We start from the raw sequence: 14653 nt of genomic DNA, 5'->3' as shown, positions 1-14653 counted from the left end.
CCAGCAATAACATAAGGAATGACATTGCTTAATATCCAGAAAATTACTTATTTGCAGAAAATTTAAATGCGATATTCGTTTTCAGCATACCCTAAAGCCTAAAAAAGTAATCATTTTAAATGTTAAGGTGGAAACAAAGTAAAAAAAATTACTGTTTTATTTCTTTTGCGTGTGAGTCACGTGATCAGGTTAGCTGAATAGTTGACTGTTGTTTTGATTTCTATAGTGTGACAAACTACATCCAGCGCAAAGAATAAACAATTTAAAATAAAATAATGTTTATCAATATATTTCGGCGAAGAAACTCTCCTTTATTAAGATTTTTTTTCCTCTTATGCCTCATGGCAGTACTGTTCGCCAGGACAAGTCCGTTTATTGGTTTTTTTTGTTTTTTTTTTATAATCCAGGAATGCACTTGGCATGTGCTAAAGGAATGATTGGTTGGTTTCCCATAGAACTTCCTCCTTTGAGGGAAGTTAATTCATCTCACATAGGGTGAGTGTCGCTTCAGTATAGTTGAGTACATATATACAGGGTGTCCCAATAAAATGTATACACCATAAAACCAACTTCTATAATAAAAATCTCACCTGTCTGTTTAAATGTATGTTTGTATGTATGTTTGTATGTCTGCCTAAAACTTTTGATAGATTTTCATTTTACACGGCCTTTGACGTCGATTGTTGTTTTGTTTTCTTTAGTGTGACAAACTCTTTCGCACGTATATAAATTAAAATATAACACATATGTAAAAATACATTTTGACTCAAAGAATAAAGAATTTGAAATAAAATAATGTTACTGTTCGGCAATGTTACTGTTTATTGGTCGTTAGAGAATGGAGAGAGGGAGAGGGAGAGGGAGATGTGTGAGTTATAGTGTAGACACGTTGACAGGAAGTCAAGATCAGCTGATTGGATTGTGTGTGAGTCATGTGATCAGGTTGGCTGAATCAGGGGGATTTGGTTGGGACTTGGAAGAGAGCGGACGGCTTCGCCATTGTCTCCTCCCCTTTCGCTGGGGGGGGGGGGGGAACGAACGCTGACGTGTGTAGAAGAAGAACCCACACAGGCCAGATTCACTTTCCACCTTCTGCAAGACATCTGGAAAAGTGAAATAAACTATAGAACCAATTCCTTGTCTTGGAGTGATTGAATCTTCATCCAAAAAACAGGTACCAAGTCTCCCCTCCAGGACGAGAGATTCCAGACGGTCCAACATCGAAGAAGCCGAGGTAGGTCTGAAAATACATGTCACACATCACAGACGACATTAACTCTGACACGATTCCCTTTATGATACAACATTGTACTCCTGCCTTGATAGAGTACAAAATAGACTTTGTGGCTTAGTGGGGGATGCCCTTTTCTCTACCCTGCAACCTCTCTCCCACAGAAGAGACGTTGTGAGCCTATCCTTGTTTTATCGTTATTTCCATGGCAGGTGCTCGTCTGAACTCCAATCTCCGGTCCCCCTTCGCCAATCTTTCACGGAAAACACCCGTCTAGCTGAATCCAATGTGAAAAATCTCCCCCACTCTTTATCTGTGCCTAAATCAAAATGTAGATTCCATGAACAAAGCTTCTTTCTTAGAACTGCACGCCTGTGAAACTCTGTTCCGTCTGCCTGCTTCCCACCTGACTACAACTTGGATGTCTTCAAGTTCAACGTTAACAAATTCCTAATGAACCGCCCCCTTAAGTAAACACTTTATCAAATCTCCACACTAAAGTAATGTACTTGCAATAACCCTTATCCCTGAGTGGCTTCCAGGCCTTGATAAATGGTGACCACTGTGTAAAAAAAAAAAACATAAATATATAATATAACACGTCATCTCTTCTAATCCATTATTAGAGATAATGCAACAAACACTAAATGCTTTATGATACAACAACGCAACACTGGTGAATATATAGTTGTTGCTTATCAGGATTCCTGGTATCCTGGTACTGTGAAAGTTACGTTGAGGATTCATGTAGAGTACGATTTATGGTTGCATTGCAGAAAATAGGATATATTTTGGGCCAGATAGAGAGGATTTACAAAATTGAAAATTGGACTGGTCCAAAATGCATAAGTTCTGGTCGACTATGGGAATTTCCATCTTTTACAGAAATCCAAAATCTATATGAAAAATTTTTTTCGATTTATTTCCAAGAATAATTCATATCTACTCGATTTTTTTTTTCTGTGAGGGGAGTAGTAAATACCGGCCATGAATACTCTTTAGGCATTCAATGGCTACACCCAAGATTAAGCTCTCCTTTGGTGAGGAGGCAGGAAAATCCCTATTCACAATAAAGCTATATTTAAATACTACTATAATACTTAGTTTTGTTTATAAATAGACACCCACTCTATGATACTATGTGCCAGTTTAAAAAAAATTGAAATTTGTACATTTGAATTTATTATTCATGGCTTATGGTAAAGAGATACATCAGATTTGACTGCATAATCAGAAAGAGCACACAATTTTACATAAGAGTGCCAAATTTCATTAGAATAGCTTGAAAAATAAATAAATGGCGAAATTACCAAATTTCTTGAAATGTTGAGGTCCGAAAAATGTCCACGGAAAAGCCTAAATTTTGGCATTTAATTTTCTTATAACTTTTGAACTACTGATGATATTTGCATAATTCAAACGGTTTTAAAAATCTTTTACATAGCTCTTTTCATGCAAGTTGATAAAATGACAATTATCTAAAAAGAAAAAAATCAACTTGTAACTAGTGTTAAGACGATTGAGAATTAAAATCAGGAAGAAGCAAAATTTTTTAGGGTATCGCAAAAAATTGTACCCATTTTCCAATGCCAAAAACGATTCTTTTAATTATCTATTTTTATTTGATTTATTTTTTTCCCCAAAATCTTCCACTAACAGGAAAATAATAAATATTTATGGATTTAAATTTCTAATAAAATTAAAATCTACAATTCTGTTTTTATGTTTACAAAATATATGTACATTTAACGTGTGTTTCAACGATAATTGGGACAAAATAACCATTTTATAGTTAGGGTTAGTTAACTATTTACCGACTTATAAAGAATCGGAATCGGGAAAAATATTGAAATCGGCCCATCACTTCCAAATCTACAGAGTGGAACGATAAACTTGTTGCCCTAGAAAAGACGACATGATTCCATTTCCGTTTGATGAAAAATAATTTTCTTTTTTTGTTGCAGACCATCTACTAGTTGGCCAGTTGTGTACAAATCCCAAGAGCGATAGGAGCCTTCTATCATGTCTGAAAGTGATACAATATTCAACGAGCGAGATCGGAGATGCGCCACTGTACAACTCATGCTCTCTACCGATCCAAGTTATAACAACAGGACGATTGCCAGCACCCTCAAAATCCATCGCTGGATTGCCATGAATAATAGGGACGTGTCCAAAGTGATGAAAACAAAGTTTTGGGCCATTGGTGTTGATTTCAAGCCGACTTTGGCATGATGTGGCCCTCACTCGAAACCACACCAAAGACCATAAAGACAGATGATTGGTTCATAATGGTGACAACTTTGAACCATCCACACTTTTTGGAATGCATAGTGAACGAGGCATAGAAAAAATGACTAACTGCCCCCACCCCATTTAACCCCCAAAATCCCCAGGGGACATCAAATCCTGGTGAAAATGAACAAACGGTGTAGTTTTAGGCCTTAACATATGTAAATTTGAGTTCTGAACCATGCGAAAAAAAGAAATGACTAAGTCCATCATTTGCCCTCCACCCCATTTAGCCCCAAAAGTCTCCAAGGCCTTAACATATTTAAATTTGAGTTCGGCACCATGCAAAACTGCTAAATAGACATACACAGAAGATTTTAAACAAATATGATAAAATAGTCCCAAAGAGCCCCTGAGTTATCGTGAAGTACAGACAAACAAAATTATACATCTTTTTTTCTTTTTTTTACAAAGGCATCATCACTTATCAAGGTCAAGAAGCCACTCGAGGATAAGAGTTAAAGAGTGTACAGTAAACAATTTGACAATAAAGTAATCATTAGTAATGGAAATTCGGTAAATTTGTTAACTTATATGGAACGGCTCATCAAAAACTTGTTTACATTAGACTTGAAGGCAACCATATTGTAGTCAACTGCAAAGCAGGAAAACGGAAGACAATTTCACAGGCGTGCAGTTCTAAGAAAGACGCTTTGTTCATGGAATCTACGTTTAGGTTTAGGCACAGATAAAGAGTGGGGGAAATTATTGATAGTGTTTTCTGCTAGACGGGTGTTTCTTATGAAAGTTTGGCGAGGGGAGAACCATAGATTGGAGCTCAGCCGAGTACTTGCCATGAAAATAACAATAAACTTGCAACATCTCTTCTGTGAGAAAGAGGTTGCAGGGAAGAGAAAAGGACATCCCCTACAAGGCTACGAAGTCTATCTTGAACTCTATCAAGGCAGGATAAGTCCTTTCTAGCAGCCCCTGCCCAGATGTGGCAGCAGTACTCCATCCTTGGACATACTTGGCTTTTATATAGATAGAGAATTGCATCATTAGTGAAATATCTTCTGGATCGATAGAAGGATCCTACCATTTTTCCAGCGGCCTTGGCAACAGATTTAATGTATGTGTTCCATTTCAGATCAGGAGTAAAGGTCAAGCCCAGAAGCTTATCAAAACATGAGGCCTCCCCAAGACGAGAGCCATTCATTTCAATTGATGCCAGATGGGGATCAGAGCGTTGATGATGTAAAGATAAAAGCCACCTCTTTCCCCATTGAAAGTTTTATAAAGATCCAAGGCATCATTTTCTTTTTAATAAGCACAAAAGTGTCAATTTTAGCTATTTTAACCCGAAAGGCACCCCTAGGGGAGCAACCACAGTTCTGTTACTTTTTTACTCGTATCATGTTTAATGTTTGTGCAAAATTTAGTAATTAAGAACAGGTGAACGGACGAACAGACAAGGGTGAATTTACAGGTCCACCCTCCTTTTGTCAAGGTATGGCATAAGGGCCTACTTCACAAGATTACCAGCTACGGTATAACTGGAAATGTTTTCTCAATTATTAAATTGTTTTTCTCTGATAGGTTCATAAGAGTAGTGGTTGATGGGCAGAAATCAGAGGGCCAGAGCATTAATGCTGGAGTCCCTCAAGGGTCCATCCTGGGCCCAGCTCTCTTCCTGATCTACATCAATGATCTCCCAAAACACATACTTAAATCATTCGTTGACATCTATGCTGATGACACGACCATCAATGGCAACACATCAAAGGCCATAAATGACAAAGTTCTCTCTGATTCTCTTTCCTCTGATTTTGAGTGCGTGGTACAGTGGAGGAAGAGGTGGCTGGTTACTTTTAATGTATCTAAAATCAAGCTCCTATCTTTACATCATCAACACTCTGATCCCCATCTGGCATCAATTGAAATGGATGGCTCTCGTCTTGGGGAGGCTCCATGTTTTGACAAGCTTCTGGGATTGACCTTTACTCCTGATCTGAAATGGAACACGTACATCAAGTTTGTTGCCAAGGTCACTGGAAAAATGGTAGGATCCTTCTACCGCTCTAGAAGATATCTCACTACTGATGCAATTCTCTATCTATATAAAAGCCAAGTACATCCAAGGATGGGGTACTGCTGCCACATCTGGGCAGGAGCTGCTAAAACAGCCTATCCTGCCTTGACAGAGTACAAAATAGACTTCGTGACTTAGTGGAGGATGCCCTTTTCTCTTCCCTGCAGCCTCTCTCCCACAGAAGAGACATTGCGAGCCTATCTTTGTTTTATCGTTATTTACATGGCAAGTGCTCGTCTGAGCTCCAATCTCTCGTCCCCCCCCCCTCGCCAATATTTCACAATACCCGTCTAGCTGGAACCACTGTCAAAAATTTTCCTCACTCTTTATCTGTGCCTAAATCAAAACCTAGATTCCATGAACAAAGCTTCTTTCTTAGAAGTGCATGCCTGTGGAACTCTGTTCCGTCTGCCTGTTTCCCACCTGACTACAACTTGGATGTCTTCAAGTCCAACATAAACAAATTCCTGATGAATCGCCCCCTTAAGTAAGACACTTGATCAAATGTACACGCAATAACCCTTATCCCTGAGTGGTGTCCGGGCCTTGATAAGTGGTGACTACCATGTAAAAAAAAAAAAAATATATGAACTGGAACAAATACATAGAGGACATTGCAAAGGCTGCTGTAAATAAGGTGGGTTCCCTCTATCAAGCTAGAAGATTACTCACGCCATAGAGTATCCTGTACCTCTACAAGGCCACCATTCGCCCATGCATGGAGTATTGTTGCCACATCTGGGCCGATGCATCTACCACTAGTCTCTCCCTCTCTTCGATAAAGTCCAAAAAGGAGTTGTCAATCTAATCGGTCCCACTTTATCAACTAAGCTCCAGCCCCTGTCCCATCACCGCAATGTTGCATTACTCTTCCTGTTTTACAAATATTTTAATGGAACTTGTACACTTGTACCCCCTCGACGTACATATCCCCGACAAACCCACTTAGCAATAAGATTTCCCCCCTTCACTGTTGAGGTCCCCAGATGCCAGAAAGCTTTCTATTCTAATAGTTTCTTCCCTCGAACAGCTAAACTTTGGAATTCCCTTCCTGCTGCCTGCTTCCCTGGCTGTACTGATATGCAGAAGTTTAAATGTAACATAAACAAATATCTTGTTAATCTTTCCTAGGCATGGCCCCAAATAGTAGCCCCTTACGTACAAAATAGACTTTGTGGCTTAGTGGGGGATGCCCTTTTCTCTACCCTGCAACCTCTCTCCCACAGAAGAGACGTTGCGAGCCTATCCTTGTTTTATCGTTATTTCCATGGCAGGTGCTCGTCGTAACTCCAATCTCTGGTCCCCCTTGCCAATCTTTCACGAAAAACACCCGTCTAGCTGAAGCCACTGTCAAAAATTTTCCCCACTCTCTATCTGTGCCTAAATCAAAACCTAGATTCCATGAACAAAGCTTCTTTCTTAGAACTGCACGCCAGTGGAACTCTGTTCCATCTGCCTGTTTCCCACCTGACTACAAATTGGATGTTTTCAAATCCAATGTAAACAAATTCCTGATGAACCGCCACCTTAAGTAGACATTTTATGAAATCTCAACACTAACGTACAATGTACTGTACATGCAATAACCTTTATTCCTGAGTGGCTTCCGGGCCTTGATGGTGACCTCCTTGTAAAAAAAAAAAAAAAAAAAAGAAGGGGTGAACATGAGTAAAAAAAAAAATAAAAACTTACCAAACAGTAAGCGTAGTTGCCAAGGGATCGATGAGCTTCGTCGACCACGAGGCATTTTATTTTAGCCGCTTCGCAGGTGCCTCGAGTCAAATCGTTACTCAAAATTTGCGGTGTTAAAAAAATCACTCGCTTTTCTTTCCAAGCCTTTTGTCGTGCAACTGGAGACATTTTGCCTGGAAGAAAGAAAAGTTTTGAGAAATCATAGAGATTTACTAAACAATAAAAATTAAAATGATAAGAAGGTTGGAAATCCTAGAGCAAATAATGGAGTTATTTGTTGTTCTTTTTAATTGACTCTATTATTCCAGTCACAAAGAGAGAAGGCAAAGGAAAAAAACAAAAAATTACTGTAAAAAGTAAAACTAAATCCACATCTGGGCAGGAGCTGCTAAAAACAGCCTATCCTGCCTTGACAGAGTACAGAATAGACTTCGTGGCTTAGTGGGGGATGCCCTTTTCTCTACCCTGCAACCTCTCTCTCACAGAAGAGACGTTGCAAGCCTATCCTTGTTTTATCGTTATTTCCATGGCAGGTGCTCGTCTGAACTCCAATCTCTGGTCCCCCCTCGCCAATCTTTTACGAAAAACACCCGTCTAGCTGAATCAACTGTGAAAAATTTCCCCCACTCTATATCTGTGCCTAAATCAAAACGTAGATTCCATGAACAAAGCTTCTTTCTTAGAACTGCACGCCAGTGGAACTCTGTTCCATCTGCCTGCTTCCCTCCTGACTACAACTTGGATGTCTTCAAATCCAACGTAAACAAATTCTTGATGAACCGCCCCCTTAAGTAGACACTTCAAATATCCACACTAACGTACTGTACTTACAATAACCCTTATTCCTGAGTGGCTTCCGGGCCTTGATAAGTGGTGACCACCTTGTAAAAAAAAAAAAAAAAAAGGTTTGAACGATAGAGAGGGTGAAGAACTGTTTTGATTCCCATCTTGGTCAAATACTCTGTGATTTTCTCTGAGCACCGTTGGGATAAACTTTGCGCAAATCTTCCGCATCTTCAATTCCTCATGAATAATTGTCAGTACAGTTCCCACACTGACATCAAACTGTGCACTTATTGTCTCTAGAGATATACCACGGTCCTTATCCATGAAATTCTTTATTTGGCCAATCAACTCTGGTGTTCTAACTTCCTTACTCCTCCCACACCTCACATCATCCCTCACAAACTCCCTGCCTTCCTTGAATCTCTTATGCCACTCAAAAACTGATGCTCGATTCATGCAAGATGGTCCAAAAGCAGTCTGAAGCATTCCATACGTTTCTGTAGCATTTTTCAAGTTAAAAACAGAAATTTATTGCATGTCGTTCTTCTAAAGTGTTCTCGTGTCCAGATTACATTTTTGAAATTCACCAGCTGTGACAATCAGGCTTTAGTAGGGTGTATTCCAATTCCTGCTGTAGCTGTTCATTTGAACCCGAAATCATAAAAATTGGTCAGTCATCTCATAAGATGTATAGCAATAACATACTGAACTTTCAAGAGTCTATGACAATTTTAAATGCCTGTCCAAAATAAGTCTGGAAACTTATTGAAGGCACTTCATATTATTACTCCTGCTGTAACTGTACATTTGAACCTGAAATCATAAAAATTAGTCCGTCACTAATTAGGGTCGAGAGTGACCATGCTAACACACTCCAATAGGCATTTTATCTTTTCTTTTTTGGTGGGTGTTTCTTGAGGAATTTATTAAGTAGATAGACTTCGTAGCCTCGTAGGAGATGTCCTTTTCTCTTCCTTGCAACCTCTATCTCACAGAAGAGATGTTGCGAGTTTGTCTCTGATGTATCGTCATTTTCATGGAAAGTGTTCGAATGAGCTTCAATCTATGGTCCCCCCTCGCCAAACTTTCACAAGAAACACTCGTCTAGCTGTAAACACTATCAATAATTCCCCCCACTCTTTATCTGTGCCTAAACCTAAACGTAGATTCCATGAACAAAGCTTTTTTCTTAGAACTGCACGCCTGTGGAATTGTCTTCCGTTTTCCTGCTTTCCGGCTGACTACAATATGGTTGTCTTCAAGTCTAACGTAAATAAGTTCTTGATGAGCCGTTCCATATAAGTTATCAACTTTACCAAATTTTCATTACTAATGATTACTATAATGTCCAATTTCTACTGTACACTCTTTAACACTTATCCTTGAGTGGCCTCTTGGCCTTGATAATGTGGTGATGCCTGTGTAAAAAAAAAAAAAAAAAAAAAAAAAAAGAAACTTTATCGTGTGAATGCGGTATTATGGTGAATGGTGCCAGCCAAGAGTGTTCTTCAAAGTTTTATAGACCTTAGAGGAAGAAGTATTGGCTATCAAGTTCCTGCGTAGTGACAGTGATATCACATTTTATTATTTTTTTTTATTACACTTTCACCCCCAACAAGGCACATTGCCACTTTGATATAGGGGGCTACTATCAGGGACCTAAGTTGCAGGGGTACTATGTAGGGAGTTTAGCAGCAAGATGTCTGTCTACACTTGAACTTCTGCATGTCAGTACAGTAGGGGAAGCAGGAAACCGGAAAAGAATTCCAAAGTCCTGCAGTTTTGGGAAAGAATCTATTAGAGTAAAAGGCTTTCTTACGTCTAGGGATCTCAACTGTGTAGGGGTGGGATTTTGCTGCATGTCGGGTTTGTCAGAGGTATTTATGTCGAGGGGGTACAAGGGCTTGTAGTTCGTCAGAGCATCCACCATTAAAATACTTGTAAAACAGGCAGAGGGATGCAATATTTCATTGATGGGACAGAGGTTGAAGCTAAGATGACAGGTCGGGACCTATTAGGTTGGTGACTCTCTTTTGAACTCTTTCTAGGAGTGAGAGACTAGTAGCAGATGCACCAGCCCAAATGTGACAGCAATACTCCATACATGGGCGAATGGTGGCGTTATAGAGGTACAGGATAATTTCATAATACTACCAGCTGACAAAGGCAATGCTACAGTGCTAATGGATAGAGCAGAATATTCCAAGAAATTGGCAGATTTAATAGAATCTGGTGGCTACTGTAAAGTGAAAAAGAATCCAAGCTTAAAAATCGACAGGAAGCTGTCACAGATCCTCAGCAAGAAAAAGGACCTTATACCACCTTCGAAATACAGATAGCTAGTACATTACAGCAAGCTACCACACCTATATAGCCTCCCTAAGATTCACAACGACGGTATTCCATTAAGATCAATTATCAGTGCCCGAGGTTCAGCATGCTATCCATTGAGCCGGTTCCTGGTAGACATAATTACCCCAATCATTGGCAAATCACCATCATATGTCAAGAACTCAGCTCACTTTGTGGAAATAATAAAAAATGCTCCCATTCATTCCAACCATATGGTGAGTCTAGATGCAGTAAGTCTGTTTATGAAAATACCCAATGATGAGACTCTGACAGTGGTACGGGATAAGCTGACATCGGATGCCTCACTAAAAGATCGCACTTGCATCCCAATTGACAATATAATGGAGATGTTGACCTTCTGTGTAGAAACTACATACTTTGTGATGGGACCTGATATATACCAGCAAGATGGTTGGTTGGTTGTTTTTTTTTACGGCATATCAACCTTTTTCAGGTTATTTAATGCCGAATCTAGTTATTTTGAGGAACGATTTTTAATGGAGTTTTTTTTTTTTTTTTTTAAGTCAGATTCTATTTAACCCATAGTTGGGACCCTAACAGGTACTACCACTCCGGGTCAGAGTGGACCTGGGAGCAATGGCAATTAAAGGGTGGCTCCACACTCCCTAAGGCCCGCAAGGTGGGGCCTCACCATCGGATATAGTTTTAGGTCATATCCAGGACCGTATATCAGCAGGAAGGTCCGTCAATGGGATCACTATTGTCTCCAGAACTGGCCAATGCATACATGGAATACTTTGAGGAAACGACATTAGGATCAACACCACTAAAGCCAACAATGTGGTTGCAATATGTAGATGACACATTCATACTCTGGCCCCATCAGGAAGATGTTCAAACGTTACTAGGCCATATGAACTCGATCTGTCCAACTATACAATTCACAATGGAAAAAGAACATAAATTATCATTCCTCATTGGTCAGGGGTTTATGTCATCTGTATACTGAAAGTCAACTTTCACTCGACAGTATCTAAACTACAACACCCACCATCCATATAATGTAAAGAAAGGAATCGTCCGTTTCCTACAACACCGAGCAAAAGCAATATGTAGTAGCAGCAGTGCATATCAAGAGGAGATGGATAGTTTAAGAGAAACCCTCCACCGAAACAAATATCCAAAGAGCATGACGTCAGCTCCAAGAAATCTGGACCAAAAACAAAAAGACACGACTCAGAAACTCACTAGAGTTTGTATACCATATATGAAGGGCTTGTCCGAAAAACTTCAATGAATATGTAATCCATATGACATCATGAGAGTATTCAGGAGTGATTCAAATCTCCGGAAACAGCTTGTGAGAGTCAAGCTCCCTACAGAAAAAAATCATGACTAAGAACTGTGTATATGAAATCCCATGTGAATGTGGAAAACTATACAGAGGTGAAATGTGTCGTCCGTTGAAAGTACGGTTAGAAGAACATTGAAAAGCCGTAGTACGTGGAGAGACTGAAAAGTCAGGTATAGCTGATCATATCTGCATGGAAAAGGGAAACCATCTACCATTATGGGAGGAAATAAAAATTATAGACAGAGAGGAACGGTGGAGATTAAAACGACCGAAAGAAGCAGCACATATGCTGGGGAATAACCAATTACTAAGTAGACCTAGTATAGAATTTAATACGATATGGGAACCGGTAATTATAAGCAATAATATATACAAGTCAATATACAAACAACGATATATACATATATATATATATACATATATATATATGTATAAGGAATGAAAAAATACCAGCGGTGGTTGACGTTATGTTATGAGAAAAAAATAGAAAAAAACCGAATGAAATTATTAAAAAATCAACGTTTCGTCCTTATTTCAGAGGACATCCTCAGGATAATTGAAATAAAAAATAAAATCTATGACTTTTTCTTTTCTTACATTTTTATTTTTTATTTCAATTATCCTGAGGATGTCCTCTGAAATAAGGACGAAACGTTGATTTTTTAATAATTTCATTCGTTTTTTTTCTATTTTTTTCTCATAACATATATAGTGTACAGAAAGTTGTTAGTTGAGCCTTATTATCGGGCTTGAAACCGACGGTACCAATGATCTATCTCAACTAACAACTTTCTGTACACAAAATATAAATACGCTCTTACAATTTGGATTTTCCTTTTAATTGAGCACTCTGCTGGAATTCTTTTTCCAAAAAAAACTAATCATATATATATATATATATATATATATATATAGATAGATAGAGATACATTATTATATACAAGTAATAAGTAAAAACATCTATAAATATATAAGCGAAAATGTATGTATGTGTGTTCGCTTTTTCTGTGTGTCTACAAAAGGCTTTTTTCAGAGAAGCGGTCGGTCGCTTCACAACTTTTTAAAACTTATATATCACATATAAATCGTAATATCTCACAGTTAACAACAAAGCTCGCCTGTCTATTTAATTTGCTCGACTTCGGGAAGATAAATATTCAACATTTGTCGCTCGCCGCATGTGGATTAGTCTTTTTCTTATAATAAAAGCGACATTAATTCTGACAGTATTTTCCGTCTATCACCGGAAATGTCCGAAAGCAATCAGCTTTGATCAATGTGGAAATATTTTCCATATATCAAACAATTGCTATTCAATTTGGACAAGTGGAGCTGTTTCCCCCTACCCCCAACGTCTTGGGAAAATAAAAATTAAAAAAAAAGCGTTTCCCGCAGTAAATGAAATACTATCCCGCAGACAAACTTGACCTCATTAAGTCATTAAAACGTGCACCTGCCAAATCCAAGTAATTAAATAAATTCAAACGCGTTTCCGTTAGCATCTCGTGCTGGCCCAATGGTTAACGTCACTCTCTTTTTTTTTTTCCACACTTTAATTTCCAACTTTGCCTCAAGGGTTCGGGTTCGATCCTCATACTTACCTACCAAAACATTTTTTTTTATTTTAAACCCCCCCCCCCGAGTTTTGATTTCCCCCAAACCGCACACACCTCCAAACACCTGGGCAACGCCGGGTACCCCTCGCTAGTTAATATAGTAATAATTAGTGATATTTACAACTAGAAATAAAAATAGATTTTGGGCTCCTAAAATTCGTACTAGAATTGTCCGCAAGGTGGTTAGAGTACCTGGAAAAATCAATTGTAAAAAGTGATATTCGCCTGAAGGTTGAAGGTTCAATCCTTGGTGTGGGTGACGGAATGCGAATCACTTAGGACCTTTTTTTTTTTTTTTTTACCACTTATCAAGGCCTGAAGGCCACTCAGGGATAAGGGTTATTGCGTGTACAGTAATCAATGAGATAGTATTGTAGTAATCATTAGTATTGGGGGTTTTGATAGAGTGTCTTACTTAAGAGAGCGGTTTGTCAGGAGTTTGTTTATGTTGGACTTGAAGACGTCCAAATTGTAGTCAGGTGGAAAACAGGCAAGCGGCAGAGAGTAGAGGTCCACTGGCGTGCAGTTCTAAAAAAGAAGCTTTGCTCATGGAATCTACGTGTGGATTTAGGCACAGATAAAGAGTGGGGAAAATTATTGACAGTAGTTTCAGCCAGACGGGTGTTTCTCATGAAAGATTGGCGAGGGGGGGACGAGGGATTGGAGCTCAGACAATGAATCCAAATAGTGAGTGGCTTCCGGGCCTTGATAAGTGGTGATCACTGTGTAAAAAAAAAAAAATAAAATAAATAAATAATACGGACTCTCCTGGAGTATGTAGAATACAATTACAAACTAGCAGGTACGCCCAGCATTGCCCGGTCGTAAAATACGCTTAAATATGATATTTTAATTAATGCAGATTTCATATTTAATATTATTTTCTATGGATTCTTATATTCTTGTGATTTTGAATCGAAACCGAAACTAAAACTTAAGAAAAAAAATATACATTATGGCCCATTTAAAAGTAGCCCGATCTCTCTAATCTTTCTCTTAACTACAAACTGACACCACAAGACAAAATGCAATTCTTTTTCCAACAAGATGGCGCTACATGCCACACGTCTCACAGATCACTGACACGAGTTCATGACGTTTACGGAAGAGAGAACAATAAGCAAAGGGTTATGGCCACCACGTTTCGGATCGTGTGATTTTTATCTTTGGGGGATTTTAAAACAAAAAAGTTTATGCAAATAATCCTCACAATCTAGACCAACTAAAAGAGAACATACTTCAGTTATAATCGAAACCAAAACCAAAACTTATGAAGAATTCTTGCTAAAATTATTTATTACAAGAAATGGAAGGTCATAACAATTAAACAACAGTCA

At 38.6% G+C, this 14653-nt stretch overlaps 1 protein-coding gene across 1 annotated transcript in view; it reads right to left on the bottom strand.

Annotated features, from left to right (window-relative positions):
- LOC145271114 (uncharacterized) overlaps positions 1-14653 on the bottom strand; it is a 149535-nt gene that overhangs the window by 124723 nt on the left and 10159 nt on the right. Inside the window, exon 3 of the mRNA XM_080126655.1 lies at positions 7248-7420. Coding sequence (XP_079982781.1) covers positions 7248-7420 — 173 coding nt within the window. The remainder of the gene's footprint in view (positions 1-7247; positions 7421-14653) is intronic.

The sequence above is a fragment of the Euprymna scolopes genome, chromosome 46, assembly GCF_053919585.1.
Source record: "Euprymna scolopes isolate OS-2025 chromosome 46, ASM5391958v1, whole genome shotgun sequence".
Taxonomy (NCBI): Eukaryota; Metazoa; Mollusca; class Cephalopoda; order Sepiida; family Sepiolidae; genus Euprymna; species Euprymna scolopes.
Note: the sequence above shows the minus strand (reverse complement) of the source record. Positions and strands in the feature narration are given on the sequence as shown.